Source organism: Ursus maritimus, unplaced genomic scaffold (genome assembly GCF_017311325.1).
Source record: "Ursus maritimus isolate PB19 unplaced genomic scaffold, ASM1731132v1 scaffold_21, whole genome shotgun sequence".
In the NCBI taxonomy this organism is placed as follows: Eukaryota; Metazoa; Chordata; class Mammalia; order Carnivora; family Ursidae; genus Ursus; species Ursus maritimus.
The window spans coordinates 6553277-6572080 of NW_024424564.1; the positions used below are offsets into that span (position 1 = coordinate 6553277).

General features: G+C 39.7%; 1 protein-coding gene and 1 pseudogene across 4 annotated transcripts; both read left to right on the top strand.

The window, feature by feature from the left end:
* Window positions 1-18: 18 nt before the first annotated feature.
* RXYLT1 (ribitol xylosyltransferase 1) lies at window positions 19-17429 on the top strand. Of its 4 annotated transcripts, XM_040637217.1 has the most exons (6): window positions 22-338; window positions 1161-1316; window positions 5434-5536; window positions 9264-9578; window positions 13581-13751; window positions 17000-17429. In XM_040637217.1, the coding sequence occupies exons 1-6, from the start codon at window positions 170-172 to the stop codon at window positions 17415-17417; spliced, it is 1332 nt and encodes a 443-aa protein (XP_040493151.1). In that variant the 5' UTR covers window positions 22-169; the 3' UTR covers window positions 17418-17429. The 4 variants fall into 4 exon arrangements, with proteins under 4 accessions (XP_040493152.1, XP_040493151.1, XP_008682465.1 ...); XM_040637218.1 differs by lacking the exon at window positions 13581-13751 and having other exon boundaries at window positions 19-338; XM_008684243.2 differs by lacking the exons at window positions 22-338; window positions 5434-5536 and adding an exon at window positions 5217-5341 and having other exon boundaries at window positions 1179-1316.
* Window positions 7600-8197, top strand: LOC103656827 (annotated as a pseudogene).
* Window positions 17430-18804: the final 1375 nt, after the last annotated feature.

An 18804-nucleotide genomic window follows, 5' to 3' on the forward strand; every position in this document is an offset into this window, starting at 1 on the left:
GGGCGGGGCTTGAGCGGGGGCGGGGTTTGAGCGGGGGCAGGGTTGATTCTGGTGAGCTCTCCCGGGCCTGGGCCTGCAGCTGAAAGCCGGTTGGGCCACGGCGCGAAGCGCCGGCTGGTTCTCCGGTCCAGCACCAGGGTGGCCGTGACCGACGGGAAGCCCGAGTGGGATGCGGCTGACGCGGAAGCGGCTCTGCTCGTTTCTCATCGCCCTGTACTGCCTCTTCTCCCTCTACGCCGCCTACCACGTCTTCTTTGGGCGCCGCCGCCGGACGCCGGCCGCGTCTTTGCGGGGCCTAAGGAAGGGGGCGGCCGCCGCGCGGGAGAGGCGCGGCCGAGGTAGGACACTGGGCGGCCGCAGTCCAGGCTCGCGGGTCCGGGGCTGTCCCTGGGCTCCAGGGTGCGCCTCGCCTCCTCCAGCTCTCGGTAGCCGGCCCTGGCTTCGGGCTTGGAGCGTGTGCGGCTGTCTCGGACCTCGTCCGAATCTCACACGCCAGCCCCACTCCCCACCTTCAAAGCTGCCTGGCGCGCACTCCTGGGAAACACGTCTTGAACATGCAAGGCGTTGTCACGGAATGCCGGAGATTCTTGGGAATGCCGCTGGGTTTAAGACCTGTAATTCTTCATTGAAACAAAGAGCCTGCTCTAATCTTGCAGTGATTTGGGAAAGCCTGGGCGCCTTACCTCGAAATGGTGGTCCTCTGTCCTGTATTTCGACCTGTGTCAGAATCGGACTCAAGACTTCTCCTCCCCTTTTTTAAGAATTTTGTACAATAGTATCTAAAACTGTTGGACACTTTCCATTCTGAAGTCAAGTTTTTTTGTATAGGTTACCTATACACAATCTATAAATAGCAAAAGTTACATTTGTAACGATACATATTATCCAGTTATTTTAGAAGGTTTCCCTTGGGAGAGATGATTTTGTGTCTCCTGTTAACATTCTATTTCTAAGATCTTTCAGAATAAAGATTTAATAAAAATTAAATTCTGATTTCCTTTTTTTTAATTGTCTGTGTTTAACCAGTTCAAATTCAGTTGCTTTTCCTCTGTGAAAAGCTGAAATTAGCACTCCCTCACATCTAATTTAAATAGATTGAATTTATCTACAACTGCAGCTCTACCTTACTAATAAACACTGTTACTCTTTTTAAAACACAGAACAATCTACTTTGGGAAGTGAAGAATGGAATCCTTGGGAAGGAGATGAAAAAAATGAGCAACAACACAGATTTAAAACTGGTCTTCAAATATTAAATAAATCCACAAAAGGGAAAACAGACTTCCATGTACAAATCTGGGGGAAAGCTGCAATTGGTAAGTTAATGTATAGAGCTAAGACACCTAAATGTACTTTATTAGTATTAAATTCAATTCATTTTAATACATTTAGTTTATTTCATCATTTGTTAATTAAAGCATCATGATACTTTTTTTTTTTACTTTTCCTTAATATTTCATTTCTCCTTTCTGTTAGACAATACCTGTGTATATACACACAGGTACACAAATATCTGTTGTTGGTTTTTAGCAGAGTACAGCTTTATTTGTAGATAGAAAGTAGAATGTAAGCATCATTATATAGAAATGCCTATGTCAGCTGAATTTTCGTGAATTTATGTATTTATTGGACATTTGACACACAAGTATAAGATGTGGCCTCTGCACTTGATGGACAAAAAATTTGAGAAACATTGAACTGAACAAAGTTAAGGTTCTTCATTGCAGGTTGTTCTCTGAGCCCTTAATATGCCAGTGTTCGTTATAAATATGTAAGAGGGTGATATAGGATATAGTTAATTAAACTTGAATACCCACAAAAGCATTTTCGCTCTGAGTATCATGAGATTCTAGAGTTCCAAGTTATATATTATGATCAGTCAGAGAATGGGACCCTAAATGAGGGTTACAAGAGTTAGAAAGAATTTAGAGAATTAAAAGTTGGGCCTTTAAACATGAGTTGGACTTATCTACAAGTAAGGGATATCAGTAGAAAGGACCAGATGAGAAGAAAGTAATCAGAGAATGATGCTTTGCCCTTAGTGTTTCATAAATTCATTCATGTTTGCATGCAAATATACACCCTTAATGATTACTACTGACCTCCAAATTTCAAGTACCTAGACCCAGGCTCCAATCATCAAGTTCTAGCAACTTTTTTCTTTATAAAATCTCTAATATTAATTTCATCCTTTAAATTCCTACTTCCCCATTCTAGTTTTTAATTAATTCTGTATCTTCACAGCTTTTCATGTTTCCATACTTTCCTCTTTGCAATTCAATAAGCATAAAGTGGCTAGATGAGTTTCATCAAACACTACTTTTCATCAATCTATTTCCCAAGCACATAGGATTCTAATTCCATTCCTATTCAAAAGGAAGGGAAGAGGGGCACCTGAGTAGCTCAGTCAGTTAAGCGTCAGACTCTTGATTTCAGCTCAGGTCACGATCTCAGTGTCGTGAGATCCAGCCCTGTGTCGGGCCCTGTGTTTAGTGCAGAGTTGGCTTGGGATTCTCTCTCTCTCTTTTTCTGCCCCTTCCCCCACTTGCAGTTTCTCTCTGTTTCGCTCTTGCTCTCTTGCTCTCACTCTCGCTCTCAAATAAATAAAATCTTAAAAAAAAAAAAAAAAAAGTAGGGGGGGTTGGGAAATGGAGTCACTAGTCCAAGCAATTCTAAATTTCATCCAGGCAAACTGTTAGGCTTAAAGGCCTGAGAATAACCTGTGGCTCAAAACTGCTTCTGGTCTTGCAGCTCTACCCTTGCAGTCATCCTTCCTTTGCCATGAATGGTAGCATGTGCTTGCAGCTCAGCGGTTTTATCAGCCAGTATCCTTCTTGTAGAATTTGGGGAATCAATACCCTTCTTTCATTTCAGCATCTCTCTGTCCTCTTTAGTCCAAGCCATCAGTGTTTCTGCTGCTACAACATTTTCAAGAAGCTTGTGGGTCTCCTATGTATGTCACAGGGACTCACTCCATGAGATAAGAACTCTTCCAGATCTTTCCTGGAGAATCTCATCTCTCTTTCTGGCTTCTGCTGAGATGGCTGAGGAGACCCATTAATTACACACCTAATATCTCAAAGAGCCCTATATGTGACTGAATATTTTAACCTTTTTGTCCTTTTGAGGCGCTAGCAAAAAGATACTCAGCTACATCCGTCACCTTCTTTCGGCAACATACCTTCCTGACAGTGAATCTCCTAATTTCCACCCTTTTGCAATTGAACAGGCTGAGAATTTCCCAAACCATCAAGTCCTGGCTCCTTCTTGCTGAACAGTTCCTCTCTCCATCACTCTTTCCTCTTACAGTTACTGTAATCAGCAAGAAGAAGCCAGGCCACAGCTTCAACTCTCCTTGGAAATCTCAGCTAAATATCCAGGCTTATCACTTACATGTTCTACTTTCCATATAACTGCTGGACACACTTCAGCTAAGCATTCTGGTGCTTTTATAACCAGGATCCCCTTTTCTCCAGTTTCTAATAACATGTTCCTCATTTCCTTCTGAGCCCTCGCCAGCAATACTTTTAACCTGCATATTTCTACTCACAGTCTGCTTAGATGTTTATAAAAACCAATATAGGGTTTAATTCTACTGTGCTTTTTTCTCTTCTGAGTTCTCAGTAGCTGAGTCACTGATACCCATACTTCTACCTATAACCTGTCCAAGGCAATCTAATCTAGGCATTTCTAAATCATCCTCCTCAAAGGTCTTCCAGTCTCTCCCCATTACCCAATTCCAAAGCCACTTCCAGATTTTTAAGTATTTGTTATAGCAGTATCTCCTTTCCTGGTACCATAATCTGTAGTTTCCTATAGCTGCCATAACCAATTACCAAAAATTTAGTGAACTAAAACAACACAAATTTATTATCTTTTTTAAAAATTAAGATATAATTGACATATGACGTTATATTAGTTTCAAGTGTACAACATAATGGTTTGAGATGTTTCTCTTCTGTGAAGTTGTCAACATAATAAGTCTAGTTAGTATCTATCACCACACAGACTTAGACTTTTTTTTCTTGTGATGAGAACTTTTAAGATCTACTCTCTTAGCAACTTTCAAATATATAAAACGGTATGATTAACTATAGTCACCATAAACTTAGAATCTTACATTTTTGAGGGTAGAAGTCTAGAATGTGTCCACAGGGCTGTGTTCTTTCTGGAGGCCCTAGAGGAGCATCTGAGGATACCCACGTTCCTTACTCCTGGCCCTGCATCACTCTGACTCCTGCCTCCGCCCTCATGCCTCCTTCCCTCACTCTGTCACTCTTGCCTCCCTCTTGTGAGGACACTTATGATTACCTAGGGCCCATCCAGATAATCTAGGATAACCTCCCCACCTCAGCATCCTTAATCACATATAGAAAATTTCTTTCGGGGGCGCCTGGGTGGCTCAGTCAGTGAAGCATATGCCTTCAGCTCAAGTCATATGATCCCCGGGTCCTGGAATTGAGCCCCGCATCGGCTCCCTGCTCAGCAGGGACCCTGTTTCTCCCTCTCCTTCTGCCACTCCCCCTGCTTGTACTCACTTTCTCTCTCTGTCAAATGAATAAATAAAATCTTAAAAAAAAAAAAAAGAAAGAAAGAAAGTTTCTTTTGCCATGTAAGATTCATAGATTCTAGAGATTACATCTTTGGACATCTTGGGTGGACAGGGAAGCTTTACTGGGCACCACACGTGGAAAGCTTTATCTGATTAGCTGTATGTTTAAACACGGTTATTTTGTGTGTGTCCTTTAGTACCAGGGCATAATGAGAATGGAACAAAGCACATCTGTCAATGTAAGTAAAACAGGGATCCCAGATTATTTCATTTGGCTTTCCTCTACTCTCAGAGCTTTCATTCAGGTGAAATCACAGTAAAATATCAGGGGCTGCCCCATGGAGAAAGTTGCAATGGCATTTGTCTGCAGAGGGCATCATGCAGTGAGGGATGTGTGTTCAGGAGAGGAAGAGTTACTAACTCCTTGATGTATTGACCGTATACATATGTACCTGAGCTCCTCTGGTTGTGTTTGGCACAAAATGATGAATTTCCCTAGTTTGTTATAATATAGAAGCCATTCTAATCATATAGTAACTTGCATTATAACACATGTCGGGATAAAGTAGGTAGTAAAAGTCCAATGATAACTAGGGCTTTCTCAGATTTAGAGTAAGAGAGTTTATTGTCTTTGGTGTAACCCACATTCTGTCACATTTCACAGTGACAACCTCTGAATTCTGTCTCTCATACATTAACCACCATATTGATGATTTTGAGTGATTGCTTGGCAGAACGGCCTGCCGGGGGACCAAAAAGGAATACAGTCTGCTTTCCTGGTCAAATTATGTAAGTGAGCAGAACGTAAACTCATCTCACACACCAGACTAAACCAGACAGTAAATGGGTTTGTTCTTGTTTTGTTTTGTTTTAATTACCAGGTTTGTATCTCTGGGAGCATATTTTTGAAGGCTCACTTGATCCCACTGATGTGACTGCTCAGTGGAGAGAAGGAAGTTCAGTTGTAGGAAGAACACATTACAGGTAGTAATTGTGCAATATTATCGTTTGCTGTGTCTCTGTGTTCTGCACATGTGCATTCTGCAATGTTTTATGTAAATACAAGGAGAAAAATCAGAGGAAAACATATTTAGAGAATATTTCCACTTCAACTCGCGAAGACTGGAAAAGTAAATTTCGTGAATATGTATTGTAGTTAAAGCTTACCTGAACATTTTACAAAATACTTCCTTTTTTTAATTTTGTCTGTTTCATTTTTATCAAAACATTTCTGATTATATGGGAAGGTTCATGCTCCAAATTTTACAACATTTGATTGCTGATAAGCATTTAATATTCCATATCTTGAAGGAATAATATATAAACTTTAAAGTATCTTCATTTTTCTCTTTCATATACCAATCATGTTCACATATTTTATAATACTCAAGTGGTAGCAAAGCTATTGTTATGAGTTGTGAAAATTCTATAAAAACATTTATATATGAGTTCTTTCATGATTTGATGGTATAGATTACCATTTTAATTCAATTACTCAGAAATCTTTTTTTATGATTTTTTTAAGATTATATTTATTTATTTGAGAGAGAGAGGGAGAGCACAGAGGGAGAAGCAGACTCCCCACTGAGCAGAGAGCCCCATGTGGGGCTCAATCCCAGGACTCTGATCATGACCTGAGCCGAACAAAGGCAGACACTTAACTGACTGAGCCACCCAGGCTCCCCCAGAAATCTTTTTTTTTTTTTTCAGATTCAGTAAAACCAATGTATCATTAAGACTTTTTGAGTTTTTATTTTTATAAAACTTATCTATGATTCCATATTTTCTAAAGATTTTTAAATAGGATTACGATTATTTTCTTTAGAAAAAATGTGATAATTTTGTTCTATAAAGTGCTATTTTCTATTAGATTTTGCTTTCTTATTGAAATAAAAATAATTATTTTAAATGCTTATTTCATGTAACAATTGTACTATTAGGGGAAAAAATGTCAACCAAAGATTCAGGTTTCTATTAGGATTCCATTTATTTCCCAAGAAATCAGAAAGAAAAGCTATGGTTAATCTCAATTTCATTTGAATTTTCTCTGCTCCTTTAATTCTTGCTTACTTTTTACACACTTGGAAAGCAGTTTCATTTCATGTATCTTTTCAAAGTAATCATTCTTTAAAAGTAAACAGGTTTTTATGTTTTTTAAGGTTTTATTTTATTTTTAAAGATTTTATTTATTTATCTTGAAGTAACCTCTGTACCCATCTTGGGGCTCAAACTCATGACCCCAAGATCAAGAGTCACACACTCTTCCAACTGAGCCAGCCAGGTGCCCCAAAATGGGTGAATTTTATGAAATGTAAATTAAAACTTTATCATGATCTTTAGAAATAAGTTCAACTTTTTCTTTTTTTTTATAACCTTTTCATAAGTTGCAGATGCTAATTGAAAATACCATAATTGAACTCTGATAACAATAAAATAATTTGGCATCTAGCTTTTGTTTTATCAGTTATATATCTTGTGATAATTCCTGCATATGGACGAGACAGGACTCTGAAGGCAGTCTTTTAAGGATAAGCAAAGACCACGATGAGCAGAAGAAGATTCCTCCTAAGAAATTAAAAATGAAGTTGCCCTATGAAATTAAACTGTAAATCAATATGTGATAGATATGAGTAGAGATAGGCAAAGTTCCTTTAAGAGACAGCATGAGTCCCAGGCTCACGTGTAACCTAATTGAAATATTAATATAAAGAATGTATCAATAAGGTTTTTGTGAAGGTACATGAAGGAGAGATAATATTCAGTTTCTCTAGAAAGAAAGGAGAAGGGATGGTAGGGAGATGTTGCAGTACTTATTTAAGTAATAGTAAAAATAATAAAACTAATAACAGCAGCAAGACTCCTATAGTAATTACGATGTGCCAGATACTGTTCTAAGCACTGTACATCTGTTAATGCATTTAGTCTTCAAAATAATCCTGTGAGGGTCGCCAGGCTGGCTCAGTTGGTATAACATGTGACTCTTGATCTCAGGGTTGTGAGTTTGAGCCTCAAGTTGGGTGTAGAAATTACTTAAAAATAAATAAACTTTTGGCAGCGCCGCTGCTGCCGGGTCACAACCTCCTCACCCACTCCATGCGGACATGGCAAAAATGCCCAGCCCCACTGAGACTGAGCGGGGCATCGAGTCTCTGACTGCTGTTTTCCCAAAGTTCGCTGGAAAGGAGGGTAACAACTGCACACTCTCCAAGACAGAGTTCCTAATCTTCATGAATACAGAGCTGGCTGCCTTCACAAAGAACTAGAAGGACTCTGGTGTCCTTGACCACATGATGAAGAAAATGGACGATGGGCAGCCAGATTTCCAAGAATTTCTTCATCTTCTTGTTGGCATGGCCATAGCTTTCCATGACTCCTTTACAAGATCTACCCATTTCCGGAAGTAAATCTAAGGGGCTCTTGGGCCTGCTCTCCACATCACCCCCTTTCCTTCAAAGTAGCCTCCCAGTCATCACCTCCTCCTCACATCCTACACGGACCCTGAGCCCAGAGCATCCACTGCCCTTTGCAGGCCAGTCCCGCTGGTAGTTAATAAAGCAATAGTGTTGTTTAAAGCACAGTAAACAAACAGAGTTTTAAAAAATTCAGTACTCATATTTTACAAGTTCATTTGTTTTTAAAATTACATCTTTCTTTTTTTAGGATAGGTTTATAATTAAAAAAATTAGTAAGTGGTTATTACAATAACTTGGAAACTTCAGAAGTTGTTTTCATCACTCATTATTCCACTGTGCCTAGAATTCCAAAAACAGGGTTAGACAACATTTTGTCATGTCTACTAACGGTCTTTTTTCTATATATAGTATTATGTAATTAAAATTGTAGTACAGATACAATATTGTTTCTTGCTTTTTCACAGAGAATAATATAACACATTCTCATTTATCCATCATGCAGAATGAACAAATTCTAGCTCTCTGTCATATTTGCTTCAGATATTTAACTTTCCTTTTAAAGGAGTTAAATATTCCCAGTAAAAGGGAAGCTTTCTTTGTACTATTCCCCAGTTCCTTTTCTCTTCTTCCTCCTCGTAGGCAACCCCTGTAATGAATTTGGTATGTATTCCCATTCAGATTTTTATATTTATACTTATACTAGATTTAAGCACAATTCTTTATATTGTACTTTCAAATTTACATAGAGTTACCATATTTTATGAGTATTCTGCAGCTAGCTTTTCTCCTTAGTATTATATTTTTGAGACTTAACCTCCATGGATGTTTAGAATGTCATCCTCCATTTCTCAATTCATCACTTACACTTCATTCAGATAAAGAGCATAACAGTAACTCACACCATAAAAGGGGTGGGAACTACTGACTTAAACACCTTTCCAGGAGGAACTATATAGAGTTTCACACTATTCAACTGAGTATTTACCAGCTCAAACTCTAGCCAGCACATATTCTGAACGTGGTTAAAAGCAACAACAAAGCTACCACGTTTCTGGTTATCATATGTGACTGATCTGTCTACACCCAAAACTTCCTATTAATCTACGGCCATGCTCTATCAGTCAGACTTGTTCAAGAAAACTTGGATTATAGAAATGAGGTTTCTAGAAAGAACACAGACTAAATCTTATTGTAGATTTTATGTAAAATGATTGAAAACTTCTGATATCAAATACCTTTGTTCTGTTTTTGTTTGTTTGTTTTTCTCTTGTTCTTGTTTTGTTATATTATTTTAACAGCTTCATCACTGGCCCAGCTGTAGTCCCAGGGTACTTTCCCATTGATGTGAATAATGTGGTACTCATTCTAAATGGGAGAGAAAAAGCTAAGATCTTTTATGCCACCCAGTGGTTACTTTATGCGCAAAATTTAGTGCAAACTCAAAAACTCCAGCATCTCGCCGTTGTGTTGCTTGGAAATGAACAATGTAATAATGAATGGATAAACCAGTTCCTCAAAAGAAATGGAGGCTTTGTGGAGCTTCTTTTCATAATATATGACAGCCCCTGGGTTAATGACGTGGATATCTTTCAGTGGCCTTTAGGAGTGGCAACGTAAGTACAAAATATTATTACATGTCTCTAGACTCTAAGACCTGAATTTCTGAATCAGGAAGATTATACTTTACATTTGTAATAAATGTAGTTGTTGGATCATCTGGGAGGCCAGGTACAATGTTTTCCATAGAAAAAATATGGTTTGGTCTCATGCCTCAGTAATAATAATGATGTTTTTAGAGTATGTTAGGGTTTTTTTGGTTTTTTTTGTTTTTTGGTAGAGCATGAGTGGGGAAGAGGGGCAGAGGGAGATGGAGAGAGAGGATTTTAAGCAGGCTCCATGCCCAGCACAGAGCCCCCAACTCAGGGCTCAGTCTCACAACCCTGAGATCATGACCTGAGCCAAAATCAAGAGTCAAGTGCTTAACTGACTGAGATACCCAGGCGCCCCCAGAGTATTTTAGCATTTTATAAGAAGAGTGTAAGTTACCTTTTTGTATTTTAAAACTCCAAGGCATAGGATGAATTTTCAAGTTTATCAGTAGTGCCCTAAAGAGATGTTTAACAGAGAACGGCAGACAAGCAGACCTTCTTAAAACAACTATGGAATCTATATAATTTATCGTAAAAACAAACAAAAAAATCTTACTTGAAAAGCAGTATTAAGGGACACCTAGGTGGCTCAGTCAAACATCTGCCTTCAGCTTAGGTCATGATCCCGGGGTCCTGGGATCGAGTCCCGCATCAGGCTCCTTGCTCATTGGGGAGCCTGCTTCTCCCTCTGCCTGCTGCTCCCCTTGCTTGTGCTCTCTCTCTCTCTCTCTCGGTCTCTCTCTCTAACAAATAAATAAATAAAATCTTAAAAAAAAAAGAATTTAGAAAAGCAGTATTAAATCAGGAACATTCCATACCGATTTGAGAGAGAGGATCATGATGTGTTCAGATCTGCCATTGAGACTTACTAAACTTGCACAAATTTCTTCTATAATAAGTGGGGTTAATTAAGTAATAACAAAGGCTTCTAAATATGTCTATAAAGTCTTTCTGTAAAATGGAAGCTTTTTATCTTTCTGTTAATAGAAGGTTTTTAGTTGACTTTACGATAAGTTAAACTTAGATCTGGCACTAGCACATAAACCCCAGGGGTTCTGTCTCTTGTTCACTCTATCGGCAGAGTCTAAAACCTAGCCTACACAGAGTAGACAGTGAATACTTGTCAAATGGGTGAATTACAAGAAATTTCATTAACACGCTTTTTGAATCAGATATTCATTATTCATTCTTATCGCTTGTTACCAGATGGGATCTTAAACTGCTGCTTAGTTGGCTACACAAATATCACCAGAGAAGCATATTAACAGGACATATTTCCTGGCCTACCCTGCAGTATTCCAACTTAGTACGTTTGTGGTAGCATCAGACAAAAAGATTTACATTAAGTATAGCCAGCTATAAGACCCTTTGAAAATTCTGTCCCTTGAGTAGAGCTCATACTTGTAAAATGTTCTGTAACAAAATTACTCTTTCATAGTAACACTACATAGTCTATTCATACAATTTCCATACATTGGATGGAAACTCTGTAATTCTGTTATTGTTGGACTAGACCAGTATCTTTTTTATAAATCAGAGGTTTTCAACCAGAAGCAGCTTTGCCTCCCAGGAGACATTTGACAACATCTGGAGAAAATTTTTGGTTGTTACAAGTGGAAGGGGGGGTGACAATGGCATCTGGTGGACAGAGGCCAGGGATGCTGCTAACTGTCCTGCAAGGCAGAGGACGGTCTCCACAGCAAAAACTGAACTAGCCCAAAATGACAGTAATGCCAAGGTTGGAACCACCTGTTACAGGATATTGTATAAAGCTTCACCCTTATGGGAAGGTTGCATTTTGGGCACACAGTTTGGTCTCTAATTAATTTCCAAATGCCCATAAGAATGGGTCAATTGCAAAAGGCCTCTTCTGGATCGCATGCAAGGTTTTTTTTTATGTTTCTTGTTATTTTTTTAAAAGCTAGGGTTTTTAAAAGATTTATTTATTTATTTTAGAGAGAGAGAGAGCAGGGAAGGAGCAGAGGGAGAAGGAGAGTCTTAAGCTGACTCCATGCTGAGTGCGGAGCCCAACTCAGGGCCTGCCTCCTGACCCTGAGACCATGACCTGACCTAACTTAACTGACTGCACCACCCACGTGCCCCAATGTTTGTTTGTTTTTTTCCTAATCTACCCTAACTTAACTGACTGCACCACCCACGTGCCCCAATGTTTGCTTGTTTTTTTCCTGATCTATTTTAGGGGTCCAGGGGTTCTGTCTCTTGTTCACTCTATCGGCAGAGTCTAAAACCTAGCCTACACAGAGTAGACAGTGAATACTTGTCAAATGGGTGAATTACAAGAAATTTCATTAACACGCTTTTTGAATCAGATATTCATTATTCATTCTTATCGCTTGTTACCAGATGGGATCTTAAACTGCTGCTTAGTTGGCTACACAAATATCACCAGAGAAGCATATTAACAGGACATATTTCCTGGCCTACCCTGCAGTATTCCAACTTAGTACGTTTGTGGTAGCATCAGACAAAAAGATTTACATTAAGTATAGCCAGCTATAAGACCCTTTGAAAATTCTGTCCCTTGAGTAGAGCTCATACTTGTAAAATGTTCTGTAACAAAATTACTCTTTCATAGTAACACTACATAGTCTATTCATACAATTTCCATACATTGGATGGAAACTCTGTAATTCTGTTATTGTTGGACTAGACCAGTATCTTTTTTATAAATCAGAGGTTTTCAACCAGAAGCAGCTTTGCCTCCCAGGAGACATTTGACAACATCTGGAGAAAATTTTTGGTTGTTACAAGTGGAAGGGGGGGTGACAATGGCATCTGGTGGACAGAGGCCAGGGATGCTGCTAACTGTCCTGCAAGGCAGAGGACGGTCTCCACAGCAAAAACTGAACTAGCCCAAAATGACAGTAATGCCAAGGTTGGAACCACCTGTTACAGGATATTGTATAAAGCTTCACCCTTATGGGAAGGTTGCATTTTGGGCACACAGTTTGGTCTCTAATTAATTTCCAAATGCCCATAAGAATGGGTCAATTGCAAAAGGCCTCTTCTGGATCGCATGCAAGGTTTTTTTTTATGTTTCTTGTTATTTTTTTAAAAGCTAGGGTTTTTAAAAGATTTATTTATTTATTTTAGAGAGAGAGAGAGCAGGGAAGGAGCAGAGGGAGAAGGAGAGTCTTAAGCTGACTCCATGCTGAGTGCGGAGCCCAACTCAGGGCCTGCCTCCTGACCCTGAGACCATGACCTGACCTAACTTAACTGACTGCACCACCCACGTGCCCCAATGTTTGTTTGTTTTTTTCCTAATCTACTTTAGGGGTACCTGGATGACTCGGTTGGGCGTCCAGCTCTTGATTTCAGCTCGGGTCATGGTCTCAGGGTCCTGGGTTTCAGCCCTGCTCGGACTTCATGAGCTCTGTGCAGAGTCTGCTTAGGATTCTCTCTCTCCCTCTCCCTCTGCCCCTCCCTCCACTTGTATGCACCCCCCCCCCAGTAAGTAAATAAATAAATGAATAAAATCTTTTTAAAAAACCTATAGGAACCCTTTTTTAAAAATCTACTTTAAAAGCCTTTGGAAAATCAGAGCTTTTTGCTATAGAAATGTGTATTCTGTAATCTTTTCATCACCTGTCTAAAACATTCATTAAATGATGATCATTATGAAAGTGGATTATTTATACTTTGAAGGTCTTTGACTTTAACCTTCCTTATAACTACAAGTGTATGGAAGTTGAGAATAAAAAAGCAGTTCAGGCCCTTAATCTCTGTAGCACTTTTGTAAAAGATATCAGTGTGAGGTTATTTTTTTAAGTTAGTGATGCAGGGACTTTTCCAAAGTAAACATGGAAAATACAGTTTGAGGTTTAGAAAATCACACTTGAAATCTCTTCTCTCTGCATCATCATGCTACCTGAGATGCTAGGTTATAGGATAATTTGCCAATCCCGTGGTCCTATATTGTTAACTCGTATGTACTTATTTTTGTAGATACAGGAATTTTCCTGTGGTGGAAGCAAGTTGGTCAATGCTGCATAATGAAAGGCCCTACTTATGTAATTTCTTAGGAACCGTTTATGAAAATTCATCCAGACAAGCACTAATGAACATTTTGAAACAAGATGGGAATGATAAGCTTTGTTGGGTTTCAGCAAGAGAACAGTAAGTTCTATGTTTATTTGATTCACCCATTTTGTTCTCCAGTCGGGGAGCTCCTTTATGTAGCAGCACAGGTCTCTAAAGAGACCTTGTTAGCTTCACGAATACCAGTCTTTCTGAAGAAGATGTGTCGATAATTAAGACTGTAGAAACTGGGTTGTATGCATTTAAAATGGGGAGCATCTCCTATAGCTGGAATCCATCCTGCAGAGGAGTGCTAGTAACTATCCTATGCAAATGTCAATTGTTTGAGATTCCTCAGTAATATTTATTAGTTAGACCTGACACATAAGCGATTGTGAGTGCCAATAAGGTCTTAGGTTCACCCCTGAGGTTTTCGGTGACCAGTTTCAGTGTTCCAAGAGTGGCACGAAGTACTCGTCACACCATCAGGAAACAGACACCACCCTGAGGACAGGAGAACAGGACATACTGTTCTTTGAACCCCCAGATCTAACATAGGACCTTACACAAAATAGGTCTAGGATAAATGGGGAGTGGATGGTTGGATGGATGGATGGATGGATTTAACTTTCTTCCATCTTTTGCATGGTAATCACAAAACAGGTGTTCATGCAGTGAAGGAAGAAATCTTGGAATTATTCCTTTTGCTTTTAAATAAATGCAGTTTCATGTGTGGAGTCATCAGAGAAGAAATGCCTAAAAAATGTCCTTCCAGATCTAAAAAGATATTAATTGTAGCAGGTGTCCTCTTTTTGAAAGCATAACTCCCAACTCTAAGAGCAGAGTTAGAGTTATTGTAACCGTACTGTATCCATTCAGTCAACAACCATTTTTCAAGCAACTGTTATATGCCGGAAACTATCTCAGCTGTGAAGGATTCAGCAGTGAACACAACAGTCAAAAGTCCATGCCCTCTTAGAACTTAAATGTCGGAGGAGACAAACCAGTAAAATATATTGTGTGTCAGAAGATAATAGATGCTGAGCAGAGGAGGGATGTAGAGAGGACGAGAGATCGCGAGTGGAGCATCTGCTGTTTTAGAATGGCAAGGAGAGCTCCAGTGTGAAGATTACAGACAAGCACGGGCCTGAAGAAGGTGCGGGGGTGAACCCTGTCTGTTCAGGAGAAGGGTGGTCCAGGCAGAGGGAAAGCAAAGGTAAAGAGCCACAGGGGGACAGTGTGCCAGGAAAGGAATGAATGAGAGCAGTGTAAAATAACAAAGTTTATTATAGTAGTAGAATTATTCTTATAATTCCTCTTACAGCTTTGAGCCAGGAGGTGGAGTAGGTATCATCCTTGCTTCTCCTTGCTGCTTCCAGACCATTCTCCCTTTTCCTTCCCTAAAACCTCCCCATTTTGAGTATCATGTCAACAGACAAAACCATCCATTTCTCTTCCTCTTTGAAGTCATTTACTGACCCTGGGGTTTATCTCCTTAATTCTGTGAAGAGTTTAGTTCTGGCACACTCTCACTCTGTCCCATGTTACTCCAACCTAATTCTTGGTGATTCCCAATCTATATAGATGGTCCTTCTTTCACCTTTGTCTTACGTTCCTTTACTGCCTGTCTTCCAAGGGTCTGGTTCTCCACTTGGCCTTGGCCACTCAGTGTCATGCTCATTTCATAGACCTTATCATTACACATACTTCGTCTTCTCTGTGATCTCAAGTTCCAGCATCTTCCTCTGTAACCACCATTTTCTGTCATTCCAGCTCACTCCCTGTAAATATCTGACTCCAGCAATTTAGCTGGGATTTATAATTCATTGTTCCTACTACCTTTTCATTGTCCTTTGCTCATCTCATCTTTACTTTCTTCTTTTCCCCACTTAAATTTCATAATCAACTATGACTGATACACATTCAAATCCCTAGTTCCCTTATGGAGCAAACTGTAACTCTGGTTAAATCCAGCTCTCTTACCTGCGCCATACCTGTACCATGCAGCCAAACACACACACACACACAGAATCACGCCAAAAGACCTTGCTTTAAATACGTGACCTTGACTCTCAAGTGCCCAGCAATCACGTGTTTCCCTTATCCATGTATTTTCCCCCTGTCCTATAAGACTGTTTCATACCTTCTTCTCTCTTCATTACCTCTGACCCTGTCGCTTATTTCACTGAGAAAATTAGGAACAGTCAGGAGAGAATGTCTAAGCTTTCTAAAGGTCTCTCAACTTCTACCCTTGCCCCTGAACAGTCTATTCTTAACACGAGGGCCAGATTAATTCTGATAAAATATGGGTCAGGTCAGTCACCCCTCTGATCACAACCCTTCATGATGGGATGCTTGACTTCATCTTCCACCCCTCCCCCCTCAGTTACTCTGCCTTGGCCACCCTGGCCTCCTTGCTGTTCCTGGACCTGGCCAGGCACTCACTGTCTCGTTGCTTTTGTACTTGTGCTGCACTCGGTTCTCGCCTCAAACGTTCTGTGTGGTTTGCTGCCCACCTCTAGCCCTGCAATGACACGTTCCCTGATTACCTATTTAAAACTGCAACAGTGGGGCACCTGGGTGGCTCCGATGGTTGAGCATCTGCCTTTGGCTCAGGTCATGATCCCAGGGTCCTGGGATAGAGCCCTGCATCGGGCTCCCTGCTCAGCGGGGAGCTTGCTTCTTCCTCTCCCTCTGCTCCCCTGCTCCTGCTCTCTCACTCATTCTCCCTATCGCAAATAAATAAATAAAATTTTAAATAAGTAAATAAATTAAACTGCAACACTGCTGGCTCAGAAACTCCCTCCTCACTTCTCTGCTTTATTTTTCTTCATAGTACTTAACACCTAAATAACTTATGGACCTGACTTGATTATTATCCATCTCCATTACTGGAACTAGAATATAAGCTCTGTAAGGGCAGGATTTTGGAGGGTAGGGTAGAGAAAGACCTGGAACTCAGAAGACATTGGCTGGGGGGTGCCTCCCTGGCTGGGTCGGTTGGTAGAGCGTGAGACTCTTGATCTCAGGGTTGTGAGTTCAAACTCCATGTTGGGTGTAGAGATTACTTAAAAATAAAATCTTTAAAAAAAAGAAAAGAAAAGAAAATATTGGCTGGATTAACGTTCATTCAGAAATTTCATGGTGACTACTAGATTTAAACATGTGTTGCTATAAACTTTTCAAATTCTTAAATATTTTCAAGAAATCTATTTGGGCAAGATTTTATTTCTGTCTTCTGCCTGTCGTCTCTCTAATGTATTTACCATTTCCTGTAGCTGATATTTTCTCTCACAAAACACTTGCTTAGTAAAGTGCAACCTACAGTTGTCTTTCTGATTTTTTAGGTGGCAGCCTCAGGAAACAAATGAAAGCCTTAAGAATTACCAAGATGCTTTGCTTCAGAGTGATCTCACATTGTGCCCAGTAGGAGTAAACACAGAATGTTACAGAATATACGAGGCTTGCTCCTATGGCTCTATTCCCGTGGTGGAAGATATAATGACAGCTGGCAGCTGTGGAAATACATCTGTTTACCGTAATGCTCCTCTGCAGTTACTCAAGTCCATGGGCGCTCCCTTTATCTTTATTAAGAACTGGAATGAACTTCCTGCTGTTTTAGAGAGAGAGAAAACTCTAATTTTACAAGAAAAGATTCAAAGAAGAAAAATGTTACTTCACTGGTATCAACACTTCAAAACAGAGCTAAAAATGAGATTTACTAATATTTTAGAAAGTTCATTTTTAATGAATAATAAAGGGTAACTGTTAATTATCTTTTTGAGCTAAGATCTGATTTTTTTAAGTCATTTCTAGTACTGGGTGTGGGTGTGTGTGTGTGTATAAATGTTCTTTGAGATATCCTTGTAGACCCTAGATTATGTATGTAATGTCGACTAAGTGCTCCCTTATTGGGCCACTCCTGAAAATGAAGTTAAAATGTTACTCAAACTCCCTTTTACAAAGTCAGATGATTTAACATTTACCAACTCTTCTCATCCATTCAGATCCACTCTAGGGAAGCAGCATTGTGTGGTGGAAAGACAGCTTTGGCATCAGACAGAACCTGGGTTGAAACCTTGCCTCCACACCTGCTATCTGGGGACCTTGAGCAAGCCATCTAAGTGTCCTGAGTCTTAGTTCCTTTCAATGTAAAATGAAGATAATGGTACCTCCTAGGTTAAGTTTTAAATATGAAATGAAATAACATATAAAATATCCAATAGATATAGTAAATGCTAAATAAATATTAATCTCTAATTCATTTTTCACTCGTTACTAGTTAATAATATGATTAAATTTAAATATTTCAGTACATGCTCATTTATGTAATTTGGGAATAATCACATACCGTGTCAAGAATGTATGTGGATAAATCTTAACAGTTAGACCTTTAGATCTCTCAAGTTTTGTTGGATTATGTTGAAGTAGGTGCCTGGATGTACAATTTGGTCATAATTCATACATAATTGCCCTAGGTACTCAAAAAGTCTAAATTTCCCCTGGAATTCCTTTCTTAGACCTGGAATTCCTATGGAGGTGTCCACATCATCAGGTCTGGCAGCCTAGATATGAAGGATGTCACCTTTGCATTGGAGCATCAGGGTGCCTGCCACAACCTATCCAATTCTAAGGAAACTACCCCACCTACAACCCCTGCTAAGAGCCCTGCACATAGGGAGCCATGTTATACCATATGGTCTCCTCTTGTCCCACACTTCAGGTGACAGCTAAGGGCACATTATTCAAGGGCACTCTGTTCATAGGCTTCCGGGTGACCCTGGACATTAGTACCAAAAAATAATATTAACAACAATAATAACAACAACTAAGGCAAATAGTTAGTTCAAGGCCTTGTTGAACTAGGAAACACTGAGAACCTGAGAGTCAACTGCAGGAGCAGAAATGAAAGGCTATAATGGGAAAGGAGCTATAAGCTAGTATTGGGACAGCAAAGAAATGCTCAGGACAAGCTCAAGGAGAGAGAAATCTGACCCCAGAGCATTGTGGTGGTTCTTGATGTTTCTAGGTCCCGCTCGCATGAATTTTAAGATTGCTTTTTTATTTCACCATTGTGTACCCTCAGAATTACCTCTTTTCTTCAACCTTCATCCCCCCCTTGCCCCTGGTTGCTTGAGCTGACTTCCAAACC